We start from the raw sequence: 26,251 nt of genomic DNA, 5'->3' as shown, positions 1-26,251 counted from the left end.
CATTTAAAAAATACAACTAACTATATTTTTTTTACTTTTGAGACGACCGCTACATACTGAAAATAATTTTTATTAAATTTCGTCCTATAACTAGTCAATTATTCAAGGCTTAGCAACGATTTTAAACATTTTTTATTCACTAGATGTTTAAAAATGTTTGAAATTATTCTGAGTGACATTCGCCTATTAACAGATGTAAACAAACAAACATCAATGTCACATCTACGGGGCGCGGTGCTAATTTAATAGAACTGTAATTTTAGTTTTTTTTTAATATAACAAGTCGAAATTTAATAAAATATTGTATAAAACACATGACTTAAACCAGTTTATTCACTCGAAGAACTTGAATGCCACTCGCTACGCTTTTCGTGAATAAAAAATGGAAGTCACTTGCTGTATAAATAACTATTAGATAAACTGCACGTATCGACTTTTGTTGCTGTAAAATTTTCAGAATTCTGGACCATGCGGTTTTTCCATAATAAATTGCGGGGATTCTTCGGGGTTCACACTGTATAATAGTTTATATACGATGCGAGGGTTGAAATATAGAAGATAATTTGATATTGCTGAAGGTGCTTTTTTATTGTTAGATTTGGTGTACATCATTCTGTAGCGAACATTTCATACATTTGCTTAAGTGGATACTTTAGAACCAGTATTAGTCAACAAGGCGTACAAAGAATAAGACGTTTTGATCATCTACAAAACCAAAGCACAGAGGACATAAATTCGCAAGGAAAAAAAACAAAACCCTACAGTAAAGAAAACTCCCAAATTCAAAGGGAAACCGAGTCCCATAGTGAAATGATAGGGTTTCTGTACTCGTTGCATTAGAAACACTAACATTTTGCGCATTTTTGTGTTATAATTTAACCAGTCCAGTTCGTAAATACGGTTCAGAAGCTCGAACACTTCTAGCATGAAACACTGGTTGAACCATGACACTGTTAACATTTCGATAGCGGCTATAATACCCATTGTCGACACGTATCCCATTTCTGTTGAACTCACACCCTAAAATATTGGGTTAAATTTAATTCAAAATTTTGAGAATGACGGAACAATGTGAGAGTAAGGTATTGAAAGTGACAATTGACTCTTCATCTGTCAAATTCACCAAGTAGCGACAATTGTTAACAAGGTCCAGTAATTCTTAACAGTTCGTGCCTTATAACTGATATATATCAACACTGAATCATCATTAAGCCGCCAATTTCTGGGTCAAATTTGAGCCCAAGTCCACAAACTACTGTAGCCCTCATCCAAAAGGCAGCCTCATCACCTGTTCTATTAGGGAAGACACTAGCCAGTCCAAAAAAAAACATTTTTTTGTCATTTGGCCGCCACCATCCTCTTCTACCTAGAGCAATTGCCGCACGTCGCTTTCCTGTACCCACTTGTAATTCCTTTTAACCCCATCATGAATCTCTTGTTTTACTTGGCCTTGGTAAACTCGGGGTAAGTATCCATTATTGTACCCATTATCTTTAAAATTTTGAAAAAATAAATGGTTACCTGTTGTAGGCGGTTTCAATCTCCCCACTAAATACCACTCGAACTTTCTCCAACAACAATATTCGAAACACTTGCTTTTCTATTACTTACGTTGTAATGACATTTTATTTTATTTCTTAATTTTGGATTATACTTACAGGAGAAGTGGATCTGTAGATGCTACAGCAAACTACACAGGTCATGCAAAATTCCTGTAGTAATAATTGAGAAGATACCAGGTTATTAAGCATGTCACAACATCTACAAAAGGATTGTAAAGAAATGACCTCACCAGGACAGAATTTCAATCTGACTGGAAAATTTTCGTTAGTTGTTTGATACATTTTATCAGCCTGTGTTCCTTTAATTGTAACACTTTTGTCTCTGTCAAACTGAAGTCCACGTTGCTATCCACAGAAGCAAAAAGGTGGCCCAACACTCTAATGAAAGCAGTTAAATGAATGATAGTGGAGACGCATAGAATGTCAATACCTGCATAAATTCTCTTTTAACATTCAACAATATTTATGACATGAATCAGGAGTTGGTGACAATCGTCATATTGATTACAGGAATTTAATTAAAGTGGCACTATTTGTCTCCAGCTCCCGTACTCCAACTTACAGAAAAATTCAGATACAAGAAAGAAAAAGGCGTAAGGTTGGTACAGGAATGCAATCCAGTAATACCCATCAGAAATAGAAGTGTCGAATGGAAACCAAAGCTGGTACGGAAAGCCCTTGTAAGTTGATGTTTTGTTTAAAGCAGGATTCCAGCGTTCTTCTCTAGGACTGTTCCAGTAATTTACTATGTATGATATAAAGATGTTCAAGAAGGTATAAGTAAGAAAAAATAACGTTATTTTTTTGCACTTATTATAAGCTTTTTGAAGTGCGCGGTTGTTAAAGTTGCGTATTTGGGCTCTAAAATAGTGCAAATGATCAATAAACTTTAGAGAAAAATATTTACAAATTCTGAACCGTTCTTGACCCGTCGAAGTACTGGAAAAGTCAATGGCGGAAACATCAAAGGAGGTAAGCTGATAGTCAAAGTCGTACAGATCTGAACTAATTGACCTTAGCTCCTGAAGAATCACTAGGTACTTTGATTTCGTCAAATGCCATCTAATAACTCTGAAAATTTAAACAGTCAAACGCATAGTGTACAGGGTGCCACAAATTTGTGTGTAAGTATGGATAACTCAAAAACGGTAAAAGATAAGGAGTTTATTAAATTACGGCAAAATTGAAAATTTTGCAGTATAATATGCTGTCGTATAAAATTTTAAATCGTCCGATTTTTCCTGACAATCCAAAAACTAACGAAATTTTGGAAATCAATTTTTATTTTTTTGTGGACTTATTTGATGAGAAAAGTGAAAATAAATGACACTTTACCTCCTCTGAAACGCGGCAATATCATATTTGAGGTCCGACGTTTCTATTTTTATTAACCATCATCAAATTCTTCTTTTAAATACTTACTATACTTTATTTAAAACTAGGTCCAGTAGGCCAGTAATGACCTTTGGAGCAGACACAAGAGTCGATACATCAAAAACCAAAAGAATGCTAATAATAACAGGTATGAACACAATACGCGCAATAACAACAGGCCACACCCTTCTGGATAAGAAAAGGAACTGAGACCTAAGAAGACAAATTGACACCAGTGATATCGTAAGATGGTGTAAAGCTCGATAAAGATACTGGAACGCACACATCAGAAATGTGTGTGCATGTTGAAAATGAATAAAACTAGATTACTACGAATTGAACAGACAACAGTTAAATATCATTTAAATCAGGACAAACAAAACTTTCAGAATCTTCTGAGGAAATAGGGTCGTACTTACAAATATATATATAAACATTTTTTTGTGGAGAACTCTGAGTGTTTTTTTCCATCATTTTTACACATGCACCTCCACTTTGAGAAAAAATGGACTACAACTTCACGATAAAAAATTATGTTAGATGACCAAAACTTTGAAGCAATTTGACATTGTAATGTTTTAGAAAGAAAATAGTTTCAATGACAAAGTGTTAATTACTTTGAATTATCTGATGAATAATGACAAAATGTTTTATAACATTTTTGTAAAATTGCAAGACTGAACCTTATCGCATATCTGAAACAGAGAAAAAGCCATATGACGCATTAAGAAAAATTAAAGTTGATGATAAAAATCGAAAACCGAAACGTCAGATCTCCATTATGATACTGCCACGTTGAAAAAGAAGAAAGTGGAATAGAGAAATGTCATTCATTTACACTTATCTCATCAAATAAATTAGCAAAAAGTTTAAACTAATTTCCAAATTTTCAGTCGTATGCTTTCCGAAGTACTTAAAAAAAATTTAAATTTTTAAATCGGCATTTTATTATCCAAATTGCACGATTTTGTCACAATTTAACTAACTCTGTATTTCTTACCCTTTTCGAGATCCCCATACTTACACACAAATTTGTGGCACTCTGTATACTGCAAACTGCTAGTCAAAACCAGTCATTATTCATATATGAAAAGTATAAATAAAAAAAAGTATCACCTTTGTGATGTCTGTAAATGTAACATGAGAACAGCGATAATTAATATAGTAGAACTAAAGTCGCTTCCGGTAGCTACTAAAAGCCCTCCGCTTTCGAAAATTACGCACGAGGTTATTAAGATCACATGGGGTACTATGATGATATTATATAACGCTTTCAAGACAGGATTATCGAAGGGAAGTAAAATGTACCACTTTAGTATATTGTAATGAAAATTGAAGTAGTCGTTTGGAGCATCCGACATGTTGAATACTAACTATCATTCGTATAGTTTATAAACTTATGCAAATTATGCTGAGATTGATCAAAATTACTTTGATATATGGCTATTTAATCCATAAAATAATTAAAGGTTACGTGACCATTAATGCTAGCATTTTTTAGTTGGAAAATAATCTAATATGGACTTCGCTTTACTTCAATGATTAGGGGTTATTTGCTTTGGCAATCATTAACTAAATAACTGAAGAGTTCACTGTAATTTTCAAGAAGTATACCAGTTAAATAAAATCTCCCAATTTTGTATAGGTCTTTAAGCATAATCGGAGTAAGACTATTAGAGTAAATCGATTCCAATAGAAAAGCCGGACTAGGAAGGATATCGTTACTATGCATGTAGAAACAAATTTCCTATTGCAAAATTCAATGTAAAATGGAATTACCTAACTATGTACGAGCCCTAAAAACTATTTATTTTTAAATTATGACAATGTATTTGCATTAAATGAACATAAAAACAAGTTACAATTGCGAATATACTGGAGCCTATCAATGTAAAATAATAAATATTGGGACAGTAGCAAAAATATAATTCATAAAGCTTCTCAGAGATAAATACGAAGCACCGCAACACATAAAAAAATACCAGGTGACCAAGAGCACCCTGTACATAGGAGATTCACATGGAAAAACGGTTTTGATTTTTTTGCGCCTGTACGGTTCATCTAATTGTAAAACGCTTTAGATAAAAGTCGTAGAGCACATTTTCGGCTAACAACTTGTAATTTTTTCAATATTGTAGGTTTGACCATTAAGACCCAACACGGCTCTAAAATTCGGAAATTTTAAATCTCGCGCCAAGCTGTCGTTAAGGAAGATTTATATCCGGCCGTGCTACCAACCTTTCAAAATCATAACAAACCGCCGGTCGTAATTCTCTAATCAAAACATTTAAAACAAGTTTATATAGTAGTAATTTTGAGTTACTGCACACATAATGCAAAGAAAATAAAAAGAAATCGTGATAAAGATCCTTTATCAGTAGCCGCAGACCAAAAATCTGGTAAGTTGCATTTATAACCTCATTCAATGTCTCTACCCAACTTATTTACTTTGTAGCTAACTTCTTTAAGAAAACACTGGTTTTGCTTGCAAATACTTAATGAGAACGATCGAATCACTTATCTCAAGCCTCTTCACAACACTACCAAACGATTTAAAGTGATGAAAACAGTGGACAATGAATGCCTGCCAGATTCTTGAAGATAAGTTGCTTTACTATACATACAGGGACCACAACAGAGGGCAAGTACTTCCGTCAAAAGTGATGCAATTTAGTGACTTATGTTGTGACTGCTAGTTTTATTGTATCCTTCTGTTTTCTAGTGTTGTCAACACACCACAGTGTTTAAATGGTTTTATATTGCATGATGTTAATAAAAAGGCATTTTTTATAACTGATTATCAATGTTTTTTTCCTAGGTCTACAGGGTAAGGTAAGTACTGATATTTAGTTAGCTCTATTAGTTAACTTGAACATCATTCACCTACAAGAATACTTGTAAAATGTCTACTAACCTAAAATAAATTATTTGCAAGTAATGTGTAACTCGAGTTCACATTTAATTGGTAAATGTATGTCCTGTGAAATGGTGTATTGAATTAGAAGCAAGTTGTTTCTCTTTAGAGACTTTCAATCACTACATTTCACATACCCTTGCTAATTTGGAACTCCACTATTATGCAAACAAACATTAGGTTAATAAGACAAAGTTGTTTTTAGCATAGCTTGTATGGTGAAAGGTTCACCCGCTCACACTCATCACTCAATCTGTGGAACAATCACTGTTTATGTGGTAAATGTATACTGTACCTTGAACTGTGAATAAATAATTAATACAAACGTTCAGTGTACAAAGTTTTATTTGGAACAATTAAGTCTGTGCAAAAAAGAACACAATTATAATGTTAATAAACCTAGAATAGAACAGCTCATGTAGATAGCTCAATTGAAAAGTTGGTTTTTTGATTATACCTACCCATATAAAAAAACTTTTGCCACCGTTTCTCAGAAGTTTTATAGCCAGTTTAAAATTCTTCACATTTCAGTCGGATCAAATTTTGAGATTTAAGTCAGATATCAACACTGAATTATTTTAAGTTTTAGTTGCAACACTCATGAAGACCCTCACTGATGATAGTCCATGAAGTTAAGCACATTGAAGCTAAATCACATCACTTTTGAAGGAAGTATTTGGCCCCTTTGTTGTCCCTGTGCAGTAGGAAACTTATCTTCAAAGATCTTCATTGTCCACTGTTTTCATCACTTTAAATCGTTTAGTAGTGTTATGAAGAGGCTTGAGATAGGAAATCTGCTCTACAACTTTTACCTAAAGCGTTTTACAATTAAATGAACCCTACAGGCACAAAAAAATTAAAACTGTTAATCTCCTATGTCCCGGGTGCTCTTGGACACCTGGTATTGTGAAGATCATTTTGAGGTAAATAATGATTATATTTAAACTAAAAAAATTTGTATCAGATATTGAAATATCTCTATGTTTCAGCTTGAAAGTGATGTTGATAACTGGTACTACTACAAAATGTTTGAGACAAAATTGGTTTTGAAGAAAGATGTTGTGCCCCATAAAAATGTATCTAAGGCACTGTACCGTTATGCAACACTGAGTGCAACATCTCAATTAACTAACTCTGCAAAAAAGAGGAAACAATACGGCATTGAATCCTACCAAAAACCACATTCTGCAAAACGTTTATTGTTTAAGCCTTCTGAAAGTGTCGAAGAGCTTATAAAGTTAGCAGAAGAGCCTGCAGAGTGTAGTGAAAAAAACTTTAATGTGCCAAAAACCGGGCAGTGCAAGTTAACATTAAAAAAAAGTGTAGAAGTGTTGGAGTTTTAGTGAAAGCCAAGCCCAGGAGCATTGCCACTTCACCTATGAGATCAAAATATCAGTCCGTGCGTAAGCCACTGGATCCAGAAGTTGCTGTTGAAGTATTTCAGTCTTCTTTGAGCAGTAAGACTTCAAACAGTTCAACTTTAAGTTTGAATTCAACTTGTGATGAGTTTCTTCCATCCCAATCTGGCAATTCAGGACATGGCAAATTTACAGTTCCTCCAATGGAAAGAAAAAAGAGCACTGTGATTTTATGATAGCAAAAATCTAGATTTTAATTTGGCCTTCCACCAGAAACATATATGTCACATTACTTTCAAATAATTGTAAAGTGACAGAAGTTGATATTTTATTATGTTTAAAAAAATTTAGGCAAAATGATGCTTATGAACGTTTGGCTGATGACTTTTCTCTGTCATCTTCAAATGTACAAAGAGTGTTTACTTCAACAATACCTCAGATGGCTAACATTGCTCAACAATTAATTTTCTGGCCTGAACCTGTTGCAATTAAAAAAACTTTACCAATATCTTTTCGCTACAGGTACAGAAGTGTACAATCCATTATTGACTGCTTTGAGAAACAAAATCAAGCAACTTGGTCGAAATATAAAAAGTGTAACACATTTAAATTTCTTATTTCGTCAACTCCTGGGGGCTTGATAAATTTTATTTCAATCAAACTAAGTTACGAATAATTTTTCTTTTGTTTTCTGATCCGTCCGTTAGTGCCGTTTGTTCTGCGGCGAATTGCAGATAAATGATCTATTAATAGTAGCCGTTTAGTCAAGTAACCAGTGCTAGTACTTTTCCAAAATACGATAAGCCGTATTTTTAAGTTATTATATTTTTCTCAGTATCCGTCAGTTGGATTTTTACCGTTCTTGTTGGAAACAATTGGTAGAATTACAGGGTTTACAACAACGCTGCAGTATGATGCGGCTGATGGTTTGCGGCTTTCCTTGTAATTAAGATTCGCGAGTTGACATAGCCGGTTAGGTTGGCCGGAGCGTACCGTTTTCCTGCAGTACTGCGGTTCTGTACGCATCACTCGAGTAGGGCCGTGTTTCCCATTACCCGAAAGTGGGGAACCAAACTGTCTATAAAACTGGCGTGCGCCGCCAGTTCGTGGTCTGTTGAAATCGCCAGCTTTCCCAAGCAACATCTCAACCTCCCAGCAGCACCGCCGCACCATAGTAAGTATACCTGTTTGGTGGCTAGCCCTCCTAGTGCACTATGTACCTGTTATTTGAACAGCGAGGCTCGATAGACCGGGTGTTCCCCCCTTGTTACCGGGACTACTCGGTAGTACCGCACCGCCTCTTCACCCCGTACTGCTGTTTTCTGCAGGCTTCACACAAACGCTACATGGTTCGATAGACCGGGCGTTTGTGGCACTCCCCCAGTCCGGCCATTTTACGGCCCTATTAATTTCGTAGCGTCGAGGCTCGACAAGACCGGCGCTACACGTTAGTTCCGCATACAACACAAACGCTACATGGTTCGCTAGACCGGTCGTAGGAAGCAAGTTTCTAAATCCTGTTGCCGACAGGAACCACTACAAAGCTCGTATAGACCGGGTGGTTGCAGCAGTACACCCTGCCGACTCTTTTACCGACCCGTGACACTAACTTTATTTGCACTAGGACGGTTAATTGCTTAGTTGTAAACGTAGATCTGCATTGTCCCCGTTGACCTGTCTTGCATCGCATCCGACCCGTACCGTAACTAAGTTGCACACTCTCACTCTCGTTCTTGTCTAATTAAGGGGAGGGGGGATTTAAGATACGCTTATTTAAATAAATAATTGGTTTAGTTAAGTTTGCTGGCGTTTTAGACTAAGCAAGGAGAATAAACGTTAACAATGTTAGTTGATTGGTACTTTTGGCTTTTATTAGCGTTGTCACCAACTGAACCACTGTTACCACAGATTGACGGGAACCTTGTCTCCAGCTGATTAAAAGCTACCAAGGCATACGAATGGTGTTTCCTGGTTCACATTTCGAAAACTCTAAATACTTTCTTGAAACCAGGTGGCGCCCGAGGCAATACTCACTAACTTTAGTTCTAAAACACACTTTATTAGTACTCCCGAATAAATAGCTCCACAGCATATGGAGGAAGAATCACTGACAAACATTTGTTTGAAAATAGTTGTTATTTAGACATTGTACCAGTAGGTAGTCAAGTTTTAGCTGACAGGGGTTTTAAGCATGTTGCAGCTGTACTTACACATAGAGGTTGTGAGTTAATTCGACCTCCAAGTGTTAGTGAAGGACAAAAACTGTCTAAGCTAGAAGTCAAAAAGAATAGAGGAATAGCAGTTCTACGTGTCCACATTGAAAGGGTCATACGAAAACTAAGAGAATTTAAAATGTTATCTTCACATGCATGTCTTCACCATTCATTCTGGCCACTATTAGACAATATTGTTGTAATAGCTTGTAGTATTGTCATGCAATGCACTGCATTTTCGATGGTTTTACGGGGTACAGAGAAAACGGTGATAGATATAAAAAAGTAGCTTACGTGTTCCGATCTCTTTTTCCGAACTGAGATGACTGGCGAAGAGTGGGCGGCGCAAACTTCTTTTGTTTCGAAGACACGAGGGGTTTTTGAAAATTGGTTATTTTGGAATCTCCTCTGTATTTCATTTACTAAGTTATCAAAAAAGGAAATCCAATGGTGTAGTCAGTTTTTTTCTATGACCTTTAGTTTCTGACATATGACAGTAAGTTACATTCTTTTTAAATGAAACAACCTATATATTTTTACGTCATTTAATTCTGTTAATTTTTACCTTTTCAACGGTACTTTTACTTTTCTTGCTTACCGAAGAGAAAATTAAAATCTAAAAGTGAAGTTTATTTAAAATTTAGCCATGCCCCAAAAACGTTTATTATTGGTTTGACGTCAACAAACGGTTCAATGTTGCCAGAGGTTAACAAAGGTTTCCTGCGGATGCCAAATGTAGTCGTAAATCTATAATTTAATAGTACCGTATTGTACAGCGTTATTCACTATACTACCCCTTATCATCGCTATTATTGCTCGTAGAAAAAAAAGTTATGTATGAAAATTAGAGAGTTTAAACTGAATTTTCTATCCAAAATTTAGTTACTCGCAGTTTACTTAAATGGATTACCCTGTATATTATTACATTTATAAAAGGACAATTTTTTTACGATTTCAAAAATATATAATAATTTATTTTTATCTTAAACCGTTATTGAGTTATTAATCAAAGAATAATTCAGTTAATGTAATTACGGTACTGGGAACATGTGAGCACAAGTAGCCATGAAAACGGTGTAACGCTATTTATTCGAGAGTTCTAATAAAGTGTGTTTTAGAACTAAAGTTAATGAGAATTGCCTCGGGCGCCACCTGGTTTCAATAAAGTATTTAGAGTTTTCGAAAAGTGAACCAGGAAACACAATTCGTATGCCCTGGTAGCTTTTAAACAGCTGGAGACAGAGTTCCCGTCAATCTGTGGTAACAGTGGTTCAGGTGGTGACAACGCTAATAAAAGCCAAAAGTACCAATCAACTAAAGGTTGCAGCACAAAGAGCTTTTTTTGCAGCTGCTTTTTTTATTCCCGGCACGTGATTGGTCGGATTTTATTCTGCTTCTTTCCATTTATTTGCTGCTAGAAGTGAAGTCCAGTTTCACTTTTCGGCTTCTTTTGTGTCTCTGTCTCTGGTGTTCTACTCGTCTGTTCTTGCATTTCAAAAATTATAACGTAACCTCAAACCTCAACCTCCTATCTTAATCTTAAAAGCTTCCGTCATGGGCAGATGCAGATTAAAATCAAAACAATTTTTAAATACCATAAAACAATACATATTTGGCTACATATACTTTCGACGGCGATTAAAGCAACAGAAGTTAGCAAATAAACGAAAGTGAAAGCAAAACTCAGAGTCGATCTCCACAAATATATATTAATAATAAGTTGTTATCTGCCTAACATGTATCGGGTGTATTCAGACACCCATCTTCAGAGGCTGAAAGTTGTACAGTGTGTTAATTAAATACTTACAAAACTAAGGACATGGAAGCCTACCTTAACTAGATCACTAGTCTGCTGGCTGTCATTCTACAAGGGGGGACAGCTGAACCCAGATGTACTAAGGTGTTTTTTTCATTCTACACGGGGGAAAAAAACCTTGATCAAAAAACCCAGTTCTGGTTCTGAGGTGACAGGTTGCTCGGTTTTTTATTCTCGAAGGGGGAAAAAACTTAATCAAAACCCAGTGTTGATGTCAAAGAGATGAAGTTAGTTGCTTGGTTTTTTATTCTTGAAGGGGGAAAAAACTTAATCAAAACCCAAAGAAGTTGAATGATGTAAAAGCTGCATGTTTATCTGTAATAAAAGAGCATGAGTAGAAGTAGGATGCCCTGAAAGGGTATATATGGAATGGGGGGCGGCAGATAATTCAAAAAATTAAAAAATAAATAAAAAGGTAAGTTAAAGGGGCAAAAACTGCATATCTTACCTGAAGGAGACCAAATAGACACGAAAGGGACGTCACACAACGAAAACCGCGGTGGACATTCACAAGTTGAACATTGAACAGATTAAAATAGGAGAAACTTTCCCTTTTTTTGTCACTGTGGAACTGTGACCGCGCGGGGCTTCATGGCTTGGGTGCGGCCGGACACTGAGTGGGCAAAATGGTTCCCAACCCACGCCAAGGGCAGGTTGCAGGAAACGGAAGTCTAGGGGGCAGCATCATATTGCCAAACCCGAAAAAAACAAAAAACCAAATCCCCCAAAAAGCGGAAAAGGTCAAAAAACCCAAAGCCGGACATGACAGACCGCTGACAGGTGACAATACATGTGTAGTCGGTCTACTCCATCAAAACAATACAGTGTAAACAAATAAAGTGAGGTTAAATTAGAACTTAATACTAATTATCTGACGGCTAAATTATAGGTTGTACAAATAATGACATGGCTAGTTAACAAATGAAGATTAAAATTAAAATTAAAGTTAAACAATAAGCAACCTTCAACCTGGAGACATAAAAGTACAGATTTAACACAGTTCTTGGTCACAGGCAAACGTAAGTATCCAAACAGTGGCAATTGATTATGGGTAGGTAAAGAGGGGTTGAAATCTAGTACAGGGGTACCGGGAAAAAGTGTCTTGGGGAACTAGAAATTGAGGGATCTGAAGAAAGGGGTGGAGCCGAGTCTAAGCTGGTCATTAAGGCAGACCACCCTATCGTTGGATGAAGCCTTGTTGATTTCAAGGACCTCCAGAAGGTCCAGTAGATTGCCTTTTTCGCAGAAATGGAGAGGCTTGAAGCCCTCTTCGACGTTGAAGTCATGGTTATTGAAGCGAAGGTGGCGTGAAAATAGTGATTTCATTGGTGATTAGAGGAGAAAGGAATGATACTATCTGTGCTAGTGGGTTTGTGGTATATTGAGAACTCTATCCTGTTGTCTACTCTGGAAATAAGAATGTCAAGAAAGGGCAGTGAATGTGAAGACTCCAATTCCATGGTGAACGTAATAGAATTATGTAAGGTATTAAGAAAGTCAAAGAATTGGTGGAGTTCAAGCAAAGTGCCATTAAAGATGCAAAAGATGTCATCTACGTATCTCCTGTAGAAGAGAATTTTGGAGAATAAAGGAGAATTATTAAGGGATAATTCAATGTTTGACATAAAGATTTCCGATAAAAGAGGAGAGAGACTAGAGCCCATTGCCAGGCCGTCCTGGTGTCTGATGATGGGTGTCTGAATACACCCAAAACATGTTAGGCACATAACAACTTAGTATTAATATATTTGTGGAGATCGACTTTGAGTTTTGCTTTCACTTAGGAAAATTATTTAACAATAACCAGTTGGATATACCTTTACCATCTTGTATATCTGAAGAGAGACCATTCATGCCATATGTTTTAGTAGGTGATGCTGCATTTACCATGTCTCATTTTCTTTTAAAACCATATTCTGGAAAGTGTATGATGACAAGAGAAAAAAAAGTTTTTAACTACCGATTATCTCGAGCTCGTCGATGCATTGAAAATGCCTTTGGGATACTTTCAGCACGGTGGAGAATTTTTAGAAGGTCCATAAATTGTTCCTTGTCTACAGTAGATAATATTATAAAAGCTACTGTATGTCTTCTTAACTTTATAATGAGAGCTGAAAAAAATTATAAAACCAAAGTATATTGCAATAATGAATTTGTTGACAGCGAATTGGAAAATGAGGCTGTTATTTTAGGAAAGTGGAGAGAAATTTCACCAAAAAAAATTGAAAAAGTTACAAAACTAGGAACAAATACCTACAGCAAAAATGCAGCTGAAATTAGGGAACAGTTTACAAAGTATTTTTTAAATGAAGGTTCTGTTGAGTTTCAGTGGAATAGGTTTGATAATTTTTAGGGCTTTCATGAGTTAGTTCTTTAACAATGTTACATAAATTCTGTAAAATCTTATATGGAAAGTATATAACTTTATTGTTATAAAATGTTGGTGTTGAGGGTTTGAAAAATAAATAGGAGAAATGGAAACAAACTATTTGTTTTACTTTTGTTATAAATGCTATTGTCGACGCTGTTATTTACTACTTGATGCACAATTCTTGAAAGGTCCCTGGAAAACTTTAATTATGTCTAAATTCCTCTCAACTGTTAGTGCGTACTTTTCAATGGACAGTGATAATTAATCTCCACAGTTCTCCAGGGAGCTTTCAAGAATAAAGCACTTAGAGAAGCTCCTATATTATTATCAAACGTAAGTAATTTAATATCAAATAAATCAATAATCTGCTATAAATATTCTGAATAATTTATTTGAGTATACAGGGTGTCCCACGACGAAAGACATCGATTGATATTGGAAAAAGTATCAATAGGAGAGTTTTGAAAATTTGGCAGGATACTGATGTGGGCATGCCCAATTTAACTAAAATATTGTTAAGATTGTTGCACTTCCGTTTATACCGGATGTCGTTCACAACTTTCTTATTTCAAATAGAACACCCTATATATTATTACATATTTGGATTCCTCACAAAAGTCTGACCAACTTTTGTGTACTATGCCCTATGCCTATCTCTAGCCGTTTTCGAAATATTTGATGTTTTTCCAAAAAAGTGTACCCTGTATATACGTTAGTATATATTAATATCTTTGGTTAACATCTCCATAGTACTACAAAACTGTATAAACACTGCCTGACCTTTTTTACTGTTACAGCATGGAGTTATTAAAAATCAGTCACTAAAGTTTTATACCATATCTCTCTATTATGTCAAAAAACGGCCATGCAGCATGCAGCTTAAAATAATTGTAGTTTTATTAATTTATATTACAATAATCTAATAATTGACAAAGATGATACACTAAAATCAAGGAAATGTATATTTTTTGATATGCATAAGTATAATGGATACAACGGCTGCTAGCCCAGGTAAGATTACACACTGGTGTGAAGGCAGCAAGCCGGAAGTTACGTTGTTACCCATTATGAGCCGTTCCAAACTGATTATATCCTTTATTGTTCTAGATGCCAATAAGATTTAAGGAACCTTTGTAGTTCCATCATTGAACGCCGCAAAATATTCATTACTTCCTTTATTTTACTAGGAGTCAATAAAACCTGTTCTTTTAGACCAATGAGAGCCATTCCAAACCGATTATTTCCTTTATTTTACTGGGAGTCCATAAACTTAAAAAACCTTTTTAGTTCGACCAATGAGAGCCGTTCCAAACTGATTATATCCTTTATTGTTCTAGATGCCAATAAGATTTAAGGAACCTTTGTAGTTCCATCATTGAACGTCGCAAAATATTCATTACTTCCTTAATTTTACTAGGAGTCAATAAAACCTGTTCTTTTAGACCAATGAGAACCGTTCCAAACTGTTTATTTCCTTCATTTTACAAGGAGCCAATAGGGTTCAAGGAACCTCTGTACCACCATTGAAAACCGTAAAATATTCATTATTTCCTTAATTTTACTAGGAGTCAATAAAACCTGTTCTTTTAGACCAATGAGAGCCGTTCCAAACTGATTATTTCCTTCATTGTACTAGATGCCAATAAGATTCACGGAACCTTTGAAGCTCCAACATTGAAAGTCGTAAAATATTCATTATTCCCTTCATTTCACTACGAGTCAATAAAATTCAGGAAACCTTTCTAGCTAGACCAACAAGAGCCATTTTTTAGTTCGACCATTGAGAGCCGTTTCAAACTAATTATTTCCTTCATTGTACTAGATGCCAATAAGATTCAAGGAACGTTTGTAGTTCCATCATTGCACGCCGTAAAATATTCATTATTTTTTTCATTTTACTAGGCGTCAATAAAATACAAGAAACCTTTCTTGTTCGACCCATGAGACCCGTTCCAAACTGATTATTTCCTTCATTTCACTAGGAGTCGATAAGATTCAAGGAACCTTTTTAGTTCCATCATTGCACGCCGTAAAATATTCATTACTTCCTTAATTTTACTAGGAGTCAATAAAATTAAAGAAACCATTCTTGCTAAACCAACGAGAGCCATTCCAAACTGATTTGTTTTCTTCATTTTACTGGGAGTCTATAAACTTAAAGACACTTTTTAATTCGACCAATGAGAGCCAAACTGTTTATTTCCTTCATTTCACAAGGAGCCAATAGGCTTCAAGGAACCTTTGTACCACCATTGAAAGCCGTAAGATATTCATTATTTCCTTTATTTTACTAGGAGTCAATAAAATTAAAAAAACCTTTTTTGTTCGACCAATGAGAGCCGTTCCAAACTGATTATTTCCTTCCTTGATCTAGATGCAAATTAGATTCAAGAAACCTTTGAGGATCCACTATTGAAAGACGTAAAAAAAATAAAAATATAAAAGTAAATTCATTTGTTATTTTATTTTGTGGTTCGACACTAGGAGTGATTTTTTGTGAGGTAAAAATGTTCAAAACAAACGGGCCTTCTTGTACTGTTGGAGAGAACCGGGACGGCAGTCAGGAATCCGTTCAGGAAAGTGAGGTGGACATTATAATGCAAATTAATAAATCCAACCCATTTCTCTCCACGTCAGGACAAGGAAGGTCATCCAGTGTGAATCATAACAATTCCAAAAGAAAGCTTTAGATGAACTTGTGACTATCAATATCAAGTTGAATAACGTTATGGACCAAGTAGGGATACTAGTAAACTCCATTCGTTTGCTGACCGATAAAACTTCCGAAGGCATTACAAAAATAAGTAACCCGGAGACAGTAAATGTAATGCAGCTGTTGCCAATCAAGACAGAAGAGGACCTTAAGGCACTTGAAACGTTCCTGTGCAATTCAGAACTGCAAGAGTTTCTGGTAGGTGTAATTTTAAATTAGATGTTAGGAGTTATTGGCCTCACAAAGCAGGCTATTGTTCTGTAAAAACCAATAGAAATAGTTTATTTTTCTAGAGTGACATTTGTAACATAAATAATACCTAAGTGTCATCTCAGGAAAATAACCCATTTTAATTGGTAAGACTTATGTGCTGTCTTGCGTGTTATTATTTATGTTACTATAATCATCCTTTACTGTTATGATACTGAACTAAACTAAAAAGTTAGAAACTTAGTTTTAATATGTTATATGTACCTGAATAATGTGCAAGTTAGAAAGGCCAAGCTATTAGCAAAACAATACCATAATAATATATTTATATCTCTTTAAGAAAAACATTTTTTATTGTTTTTGAAACATTTTACAGTGCTCATTTCATAAATTTCTGAATCCAACCTGATACACAATGACGAAGGCAACATAATTATTAATATTAAGAGTCAAGTTTGAGATAGGGTAGGGTGGGGCAGGTACGGACACGGGGCACTTCCGGACAATTCAAATTGCCCGCCTTAAAATGGGCGGGTCCTACCAACACCGCCGCATTAATAGTCCTATTTAAGATGCGAGTGCATGGCAGTGTTGCTAGACGTACGATAATTATCATTTTGTACGATAATTCATTCCAATGTACGATGTACGATAATAGCATTTTGTACGATAATCTCGCATATATAAAAATATTTGCATTTTATAGTCAATATTCACGAAAGAATTAATATATTAATACTATTTTGAAAACGTAGTCACATTTTTTTAAAAGCGGAATGCAATAGAAATTTTTGGTGAGTTGCGTGTTTGAAATGTCAATGTCATATAGCACTCACTTCTAGTAGAACTCTACATTGCCGGCATTGTCAACCATTCGCTGTGTAAATCCCCGACAGCCGACAGCCCGACTTTTGTCTAAAACTTCCCGCGATATGGATATGTTTGTGATTATATTTTTGGCCCTGCTCATTTGTTATTCACAGCGATTATTTGTGTGAGTTCTTGTAATGTGAATTTGTTTTTGTGATAGTGTGACTATTTGCATACGTAAAATTGATATAGGTTTTAAATTCAAGTTAAGTGGTTCGATTTAAACTTTAGGTGGTAAAGGTACATTGAAATATTATTTGATATTAAATATTGAAACAGTGTGTCTATAGTTAGACATGTCAGATTCTGAATCAGAGTCTGAGGGACGGTGTTCAACACCAGAATATAAGAAGAAGAAACGCTGCGAGAGCTCGAAAAGTGTTGCCAGGCGAAAGCAAAAGTATCGAGTAGAATGGGAACCGGACTCGAGATTTAAAGGTTGGCTCGTCAAGTGTATTGGTAAAATAAGTCAAATAACTTTGTTTTTAGTTTTATATAAAAGACAATTTTTCAGACAGCACAAAGGCTAGGTGCCGTGCTTGCAACTTAGAGTTCAATGCCGAAGTAACTGTGATTAAGAACCACTCCAAATCGACCAAACATACTCAAAAAATGAAATCGGTACAAAAAACATCTATAGTAAATATGTTAAATAAGCCTGATACTTCTCAAACTCAAACCAAAGTAGCAGAGATAAAAATTACAGCATTTTTAGCAGAACATAACATTTCATTCAATTCTACGGACCACCTAAACAATTTAATAAAAAGTTGTTTTCCCGACTCTAAAATTGCTCAAGGAATGTCATTGGGGAGATACAAACCTACCCAAATCTCAAAAAATGTAATAGGTGCTTGTGCCGAAAAAGAAATAGTTTCTCTGTTAAAGAGTACCAAATTCAGTCTGATTATTGACGAATCAACCGATATCTCTTCTGTGAAGACTTTGTGCATTTGTGTACGGCTTTTTCACCCTAAAATGTGCAAAATTGATACGTTTTTCTGGAAGCTGTTGCAGATTTTTTCAGGTGACGAACCTGAAAAGGCAAATTTATGAGCTACAAGCAAAAGGCTCTATGAAGAAATAACAAACCTTCTATCACAGAACTCTATTCCCCTCAAAAATGTCATAGGATTTGCGTCAGACGGTTGTAACACCATGTTTGGCAGTAAAAACTCAGTCGCAAGCAAGTTAGCCAAGGACATACCAGGGTTGATGCTTCAAAAATGTGTATGTCATTCCTTGCATTTATGTGCTAGTGAGGCTTACCAAGAAGATGTGAAGACTTAGCTAGAAACATATACGGGTTTTTCAAAAATAGTGCCAAAAGGCAAGCAATGTTTAAAGAATTTCAAGATTTTTGCAATATAGAGCCACATAAGATTCTTAGGCCATCGAAAACGCGCTGGTTATCTTTACTGCAAGTTGTGAAGCGAATTTTGGAGCAGTGGGAACCTTTGAAATTATTTTTTACCTCTAGCTATTTAGAGCATCGCCTAATAGCAAGCGAAGAAATATACTTAGCACTCAACAAGAAAGAAATGTCGGATACTCCCGATACGATGGAAATCGACGAATTTTTTACAAACTAAGCCTTGAGAAAGACTACAGTGATGAATGCATTTTTCCAGATTTGTGTAATTTTGTTTTGAATGTTCTTGCTCTTCCGTTCAGTTTTCAAAAGTGAATTTAATAAAAACTAAGTCGAGGAACAGACTGATTACAGCAACTATTAACGGTCTCATGTTATCTGCTCAGCGAGTAAAACTGGAAGAAAACTGTTTTCATTTCAGACCCAATAATGAAATGATCGCCAATATGACAAGTGCTAAGCTCTACCCGTCCAGTCCATCGCCGTCGACGTCGCGCCAACCAACCTCAACACGGGAAAACTTCATTGACGTTTAACGCGGGGCGTTGCCAGATGCTTTTATTTATCATTAAAACGCGAATTTTACATTAGGTTTATATGTACTATTTCCTATGCAAAAGTTTAAACAGTTTTTTTTACAGACAGATTTTAATAACTAATTTTGTTAATAGACTTTTATTCCGAATCCATGACAAAATTGCTAAAACTATATGTTTGGCTTCTAAAAGCAAAATAGTAAACAAAACACACTGGCAATCTGGCAACAATGCACCCAAATCGATAAAAATCGAGATTAAGAAGGTCAGGTTAGTGTCATATCTGTGTTCCTTAAATCACTGCGGATTAGAAAGAGAGCGCACTAACGCGCGGCTAATCGCTTAGCAAAACGAATGCATTTTGGAAACGTCAAACTCACTGATGACGTGCAACGGTCTATTTAGTGCCCTGATCTATAACATTTAATCACATAATCACAATAACATTTTTATTTGTTTTATTTTTTCATTTTAATTTAGAAAGAAAGTTTATGTGTCCCCATTACTTCTCGGCTATTGCGATAATTTCTTTTGCACAATCTAGCAACACTGGTGCATGGCAACCTGTAAAGTACATTTTGGTTAAGGCATAAATCGAAAATTTGTGAATTCTTGTTGTGTAGTCATTTATTGTAATTAGTGCAAACGTCGCCGTAAGGGGCTACTCTGTAGCAAACCATTTTAAGGTAAATTTGAAATCGTTAATGCATTCGTAATAGATTTCGCTTAAACATAACCTCTAAATTGAACGCGTTGAAGTAATGCAGTAGGCATATTTGTTATTATTCCATTCAGATGCATAGTGGGGCAGTTCCGGATATTTCATTGGGGGCACGTTCGGACTGTCCGAAGGTGCCCCACAATTGGGAAATAAAGAGTACCTATAAAGAAGTAGTTTATTCTGGAATATTTCGTGTGTGTAACATAAAAAATTAATATGAAAACAGTCTTATTTTTTCCAAATAGGATGGTACGCACATACAAAAGAAAGAAATTACAAGATGAAGTATCGGAGGAAGATATGAAGAAGGCGGTAGCTGATGTTTTGCAAGGTCGAACGTCAATACGTGCTGCAGCAAGTGCATACAATATTCGAAAATCTTACGATCGGGTTAAGAAGAAAAAGAATCTTACACTGCAAAGAGGTAATGATTCAGGCAACGAAAGCGAAGAAGACAATAGGAATAAATTTGGTACAAGGCAAGTTTTTTCTACAAATGAAGAAAAAGAGTTGGAGAATTACCTAAAGCGGTCTTCAAAAATATTTTATGGCCTCACATATGAAGGTACCCGAAAGCTGGCGTTTCAGTATGCCGTACGTTTAGGCAAGAATTATCCTCTATCTTGGAATAAAAATGAAATGCGGCGACATTGCACTCTGTCCCACAGAAAACCTGAGAATACCAGCATGGCTAGAGCTTCAGCCTTTAATCAAGCAAACGTTGATTTATTTTTTAATAATTACTCAGAAGTTCAGTCAAGATATCATTTTCAGCCAAATAATATTTATAATATCGATGAAACTAGGATTCAGAGAGTAGTTCAAGCTACCAAAGTTATTGCGGAAAAGGGATCAATCACAATCACTCAGTCGGTCAGTCGGTATCAGCAGAAAGAGGTAGTTTAGTCACAATGTGTGGAATAATATCGGCTTCTGGCAATACCATCCCTCCGGTATACATTTTCCCCAGAATTAGAATGAAGGAGCAGTTCATGTATGGGGCTGTAACGGGAGCAATTGGATTTGCAGGTCAGTCTGGATGGATGACTGCTAATATATTTGTTAAAGTATTGCAACACATCCAGAAATATACTAGTTGCAATACAGAAAATAAAATTCTGATAATTATGGACAACCATGAAACCCACATTTCTTTAGAAGCGATTTTGTATTCCCGGGCAAATGGAATTGTGCTACTGTCTTTTCCACCCCATAGCACCCATCAGATGCAGCCGCTTGATAAAGCAATTTTTGGACCATTTAAATCAAGAATTAAAAAGTCGTTTAATGATTACATTTTAAACAACCTAGGCTGGAAAGCCTATCACCATTTGTGAAATAGCCAAACTTAGCGCGGATCCATACCTACAAAGTTTTTCAATAAACAATACAGGGTGATTCCAAAGTTGGTGCTTTCCTTTCACCTGCTAATAGGGCTTCAAAAAATAAGTTTTTTTTTCCTATGACTCTTTTTCGAAATATGAACAATAACGAAGATACAGGGTGTCAAAGTTTTACTGAAAAAATAAAAATTTAATGATTTTGGCCAAACCACTTGAAGTAATTAAACAAAATTTTGTAGGTGTCAGTAGCTACGAGGAAAGGAAATTTTCCAAGAAACAACAATTTTCTTGCGTTTGTTTTCCTTGTTCAATTCTAAAAATAAAACCCCTTTTATTATTTTTTGCTACGAGGCATCGTTTCCCAGTAAAAAAAAATAAAAACCGTCTTAATGCGTGCCTAAAATTAAATGCTGTTTTAATTTAAAATGTCAAATTATTAAAACTTAGCTCAAATGCGGCTGAAATCTTTTGTTTTTGTTTAGGTCTGTTGATAAGGAATAATCTGCAGTTAGTTAAAATTAAATTTAAGTTAATTTTTATTTTGCTTTTTTATATGATCTGTAGATGATGAAGCCAGCTTACTAGTTCAAAGTATATTAGACAAACTTATTGAAAAGGCGACTGAAAGAAAAGTTAATATTATTTCGGTGGTCACGTTGAAACCATCAGATATTAGACCGTATCCACATGCAGGCCCTAGAAAAATCAATCGCACTCGAAAAAGTGGAAAATCAAGGATATATACGAGCACACCCGAAAAAGACAGGCTTGAGGAACTGGAAAAAATGAGAAAGGTGAAACTAGACACTCAAAATGCAAAACGAAATCTTGAAAAACTCAAACCAGTGCCGAAACCTGATTGCCAAGAAGCAACATTGAATAAGAAGAGTAAACCAAGGAACAAGAAGAAACTGACAAAAAGGAAACTATTAGCAGAAACCTCGTCATCCCAATCAGATATAGTTGCCCAAAAATAAAATAAAAAGAAAAAAAGGTGATGGGTTATCAGACTCTGATTCCAATGAAGATTTTGAGAGAGACAATGATTTAGAATCTCTTCTAGAGGACACACCCATTAGAGTAAACGATTTTCTTTTGATTAAATTGTCTACCAAAAAGAGAGTATTATATTATATAGGCCAGGTGACGGAGACTTGTGACGAACAGGAATATGCAATAAACTTTTTAAGGAAAAGCAAACATAACGGGTTTACATTTCCAGCAATAACAGACACAGCACTAGTAATGTCACGTTTAATTTATGAGCCCTTCTGGGTTCACCAATTAAACTGACTCACGACGTTAAACGTCGCGCCGGGATCTGAGTTTTAGGGATGGAATCAAACACTGAGTTTTTCTCATATAACACTTAAATCTATTAAATATGGTATACACAAACGTGTCTGCACAATACGGTTATAAGCACTAAAAGTTGACAATTCTACAATTGTACTTACATAGTCACAAGCTAAGGACTTAGCATTTCTGGTGGCTGGCTTGGTCACTTCGCGTTTGAACAACTTTGGAGAACGGACTAATTAACTTGATCTTTTTCCGAGGAGAGTCGACATTTCGACTTCTCGGGTCAGCTGGTCGCACTACCGTTGATCGGTTCACACTTATCCTATACTGCTAAAATCGGCGTATTTTATACCCGATTGATCGGCTGACGCAGTTTGTTATTGTCGCTTGTTTTTCACATTTCTGTAAAGCAGGTGGTGGTAACTCATCACCGATACGGTGCACTCGGTGCATGACACATTCGGTGCATCGTGATGCGACCTTGCCTCGTGCGCTTAATATTTCGCAATCCTCGAATACTTTTATATTTTTTAAGTTCATCAGTCCATCTTTTCAATTAACGGATTTTCCATTCGTGACATATGCCTCCGCCCCAGAAAAACTGGTCCCCAGTTTTAAATGAACAATAATAAAAACTTTAAACAATAGAAAAAACATATCGTTAACATAAATTTAAAAATTACATGTGTACATACCAAGGCATCCTGATAAATGGTTAGTAAGTTTACATATGTGAGTATTTCATAGTACTCAGTTAAGTTTATAATCATTTCTTAATAATAAGTTAGTACTTATTCTAACAAGAAACTCAATAAAATCTTTCCTCTCTTGAAATTATACATAAACAATATATATATATATATTTTTAATCTATTCGGTTCCGGCAATGGCAGAACAAAAAAAATATTGCAACACTGAGAAAAGTTCAATAGAGGCTTAGTCCTATGAGCCAAACTTCGCATCTCACATCACTGAACACCATTGTGATCACTGTTCCATAAATGTTTGTGGTGTGGGTCGATTATTGAATCGATGATTCGGCTCGCTTGGACCTCCGTATCAACGTACAGGCCTATCGGGAGTTCCAACAACAATAATGGCTCATCATAGTTCGCCTCTTTCTTACATAGTCCTCAGTGTTACATGAAATATAAGACAAAAGGTTAGTATGTGTTACTTAAGGCTTAATATACAATATTATGTCTTATAACAAAATTAATTTTAGCATCATTTGTAACCGTTATTTATTTGTTAGTATGTACGATCCATTTTCCATTAAAAAATAAAAAATGGAACGTGTGAAATTCATTTTCCAAATGCTGTAAAGCAAGGAATCCCGTGTATGCACCGCGTGATCAAAATTAGTCATGTAAACAACGTCGAACTTTTATGTTAGTAGCTCGTTATCAACCAACAAGATTGTCGGAGCGTCGTGTCAGGAATACTCGCCTCTTCAGCGAAACATTTTTTATCACACCTATTAGTTCATGGCGCTAAAAAATAATTGGATTAATTTCATGACTAGATTATACTCGCTATTTGGGGATAATATGACATCATACATTCCAAATTTTTTATTGTATATATATTTTTTTATATATCATCCACTTGTGTATATCACGTCTGTATCAACATATGCATATATATATAGCCATTAAAATACAAAACAATAATAAGGTAACATAAATTAAATTGCAGATCTCATAGCTGCTGATACGTAGCATATGGCCCCATGTCGTCAAACGGTTCTAATTGCGCGATAAACGGCTGTGTTACCGCGTGTCTAAGAACTTCTTCAGTTTGTTGCTGAATAATGGACCCCCCTTCTTGCACCTGCGCCAGGTTTTCCGGATTCGGGCATAGTGCCGGATTGCGGTCGACCTGACTTGTGTGTGATTCAGGAGGTCCAAATGCACCTCCAGAAGATGTGCCAGCAGACCTGATTTCTGATGTTTCATCCCTTTCTTGTGTTTGGGGCACTACTGGTACCCGAAACTGATATGTCATATCATGCGTTACATAAGCATGCGGATATGGCGGATGACCTGGTTGACTCAAAAATTGAGTTCTCCCGTACACACATGTAGCACAAGGACATCCTTGCACAAATACATTTTCCCATGCTCGCCAAAAATCCTCAGGTCGATATTGAGGTTGTTGGGGTGATATGCAAATTGCACAATCACATGTCGAAAACGGAGTGCCCCCTTGACGTACTTTTTCGCCAAGTAGAAGTATGGTATACTCCGTATGAATGATCTGAGTCCACAGGCCAAGTAGAGATTTGGTAATCCCTAACAATTGTATTGGTACCACTCGATCAAACTCTCCTTGCAGTTCCCACAAGTGGTATAGTGCCAATTTGTATAAATACAGTTTGGTGTTTATTTCGGTAACACACCTAATGTAAAACAAGAAATTCACAATCCATTCCATTTTTGGCACTTTCGCGAAACTTATAGGTTAACTTTACCCAAGTGTTACTTCACGACCGATTTCTAAAATGACACTGTAAATTGTTGTCCCATTCGGGTTTATTTAAACTAATCCAGTAATTAGTCATTATTCGTAACTGCGCGTAGCGATGAATCAAATTTGTCTTATCGCTCGCGAATTAGTTGCTTTCTTTACCAAATGCATAAACAACTATATGGTCAAGGTGATTATTACACCGACAACATCATTATTTATCTTTATTCGTTTGTAGGTACCTACATCACAATAACAATATTCAATGTTTTTATTTCCATTACATGTAACCATTTTTTATCTCATGGGAAAATTAAACTGATATCTGTTCTTGAATTTTAAGAATTTGCGCAATAAAAATTCAGACGCAGATAACAGAATAAAATCCTTGGGCCCTGTAAAAATAGGTACATAGCTCAATATGTGGAGCCGTACATTATAATTGTTACTTTGTTTCAACATTATGCTTAATTGCATTTTTGCATTTTATGCATTAATCGGTCTGCACTGAACAATGTCTGGTCTCATTAAGATATTATTCCGAACTGGCCAAATCAGCGAATCCCATGGGTTTAAGCATGGTGCACCATTTGACTGTTGGGAAAACATTTCTCTGATAACCTTAACATTTGACAAGTTCATCGTCTGGAAGTAATTTGCTAATTTCAGCATCCTGGCTTTCCGGTGGAGAGGGATCTGAATTGTATTTATACGGTTTTCTTATCACATTCTCCACAGTTCGTCCTGTGACCCACACGAAACTTCACAGTGCATTTTAGTCGTGACTTTTGTAGTGTATTTTTATCGTGTTATTTTTGAAAGTAAGTATAAGTGGTTTTTTTCCTTTTTATTCATTATTTCCATATATTTTTCCTTCCAAAGAAAAATTCACTTTGTTTCACTATCCAATGTTAACAATATCTTCCCTTTCAGATGGAACCTGGAAGTGAAGTCGCCACCGAAAAGGGCCGGGGCCGGGGCCGCGGTGCCAGTCTGATGGCCCTCTTGGCTGCCCAGCGGGCCCGACGCACCGTGGGTGCGGCCAGCCTCAAACTGGGGCCAGGAGTGGAAGCTGGTCCCTCTGCGGCCAGCGAGGCGGAGGCTCCC

At 35.9% G+C, this 26,251-nt stretch overlaps 1 protein-coding gene across 1 annotated transcript; it reads right to left on the bottom strand.

Annotated features, from left to right (window-relative positions):
• Positions 1–660: 660 nt before the first annotated feature.
• LOC145738410 (uncharacterized) lies at positions 661–2,638 on the bottom strand (the record flags this gene model as incomplete). Its single annotated transcript, XM_081993228.1, has 4 exons — positions 661–1,020; positions 1,659–1,761; positions 1,815–1,992; positions 2,125–2,638. Coding segments are annotated over 4 exons (1,110 nt in total), but the record flags the coding sequence as incomplete, so codon positions are not given.
• Positions 2,639–26,251: the final 23,613 nt, after the last annotated feature.

The sequence above is a fragment of the Ips typographus genome, linkage group LG15, assembly GCF_016097725.1.
Source record: "Ips typographus isolate SLU linkage group LG15, UJ_Ityp_2.0, whole genome shotgun sequence".
Taxonomy (NCBI): domain Eukaryota; kingdom Metazoa; phylum Arthropoda; class Insecta; order Coleoptera; family Curculionidae; genus Ips; species Ips typographus.
This window is presented reverse-complemented; position numbering and strand designations above follow the sequence as displayed.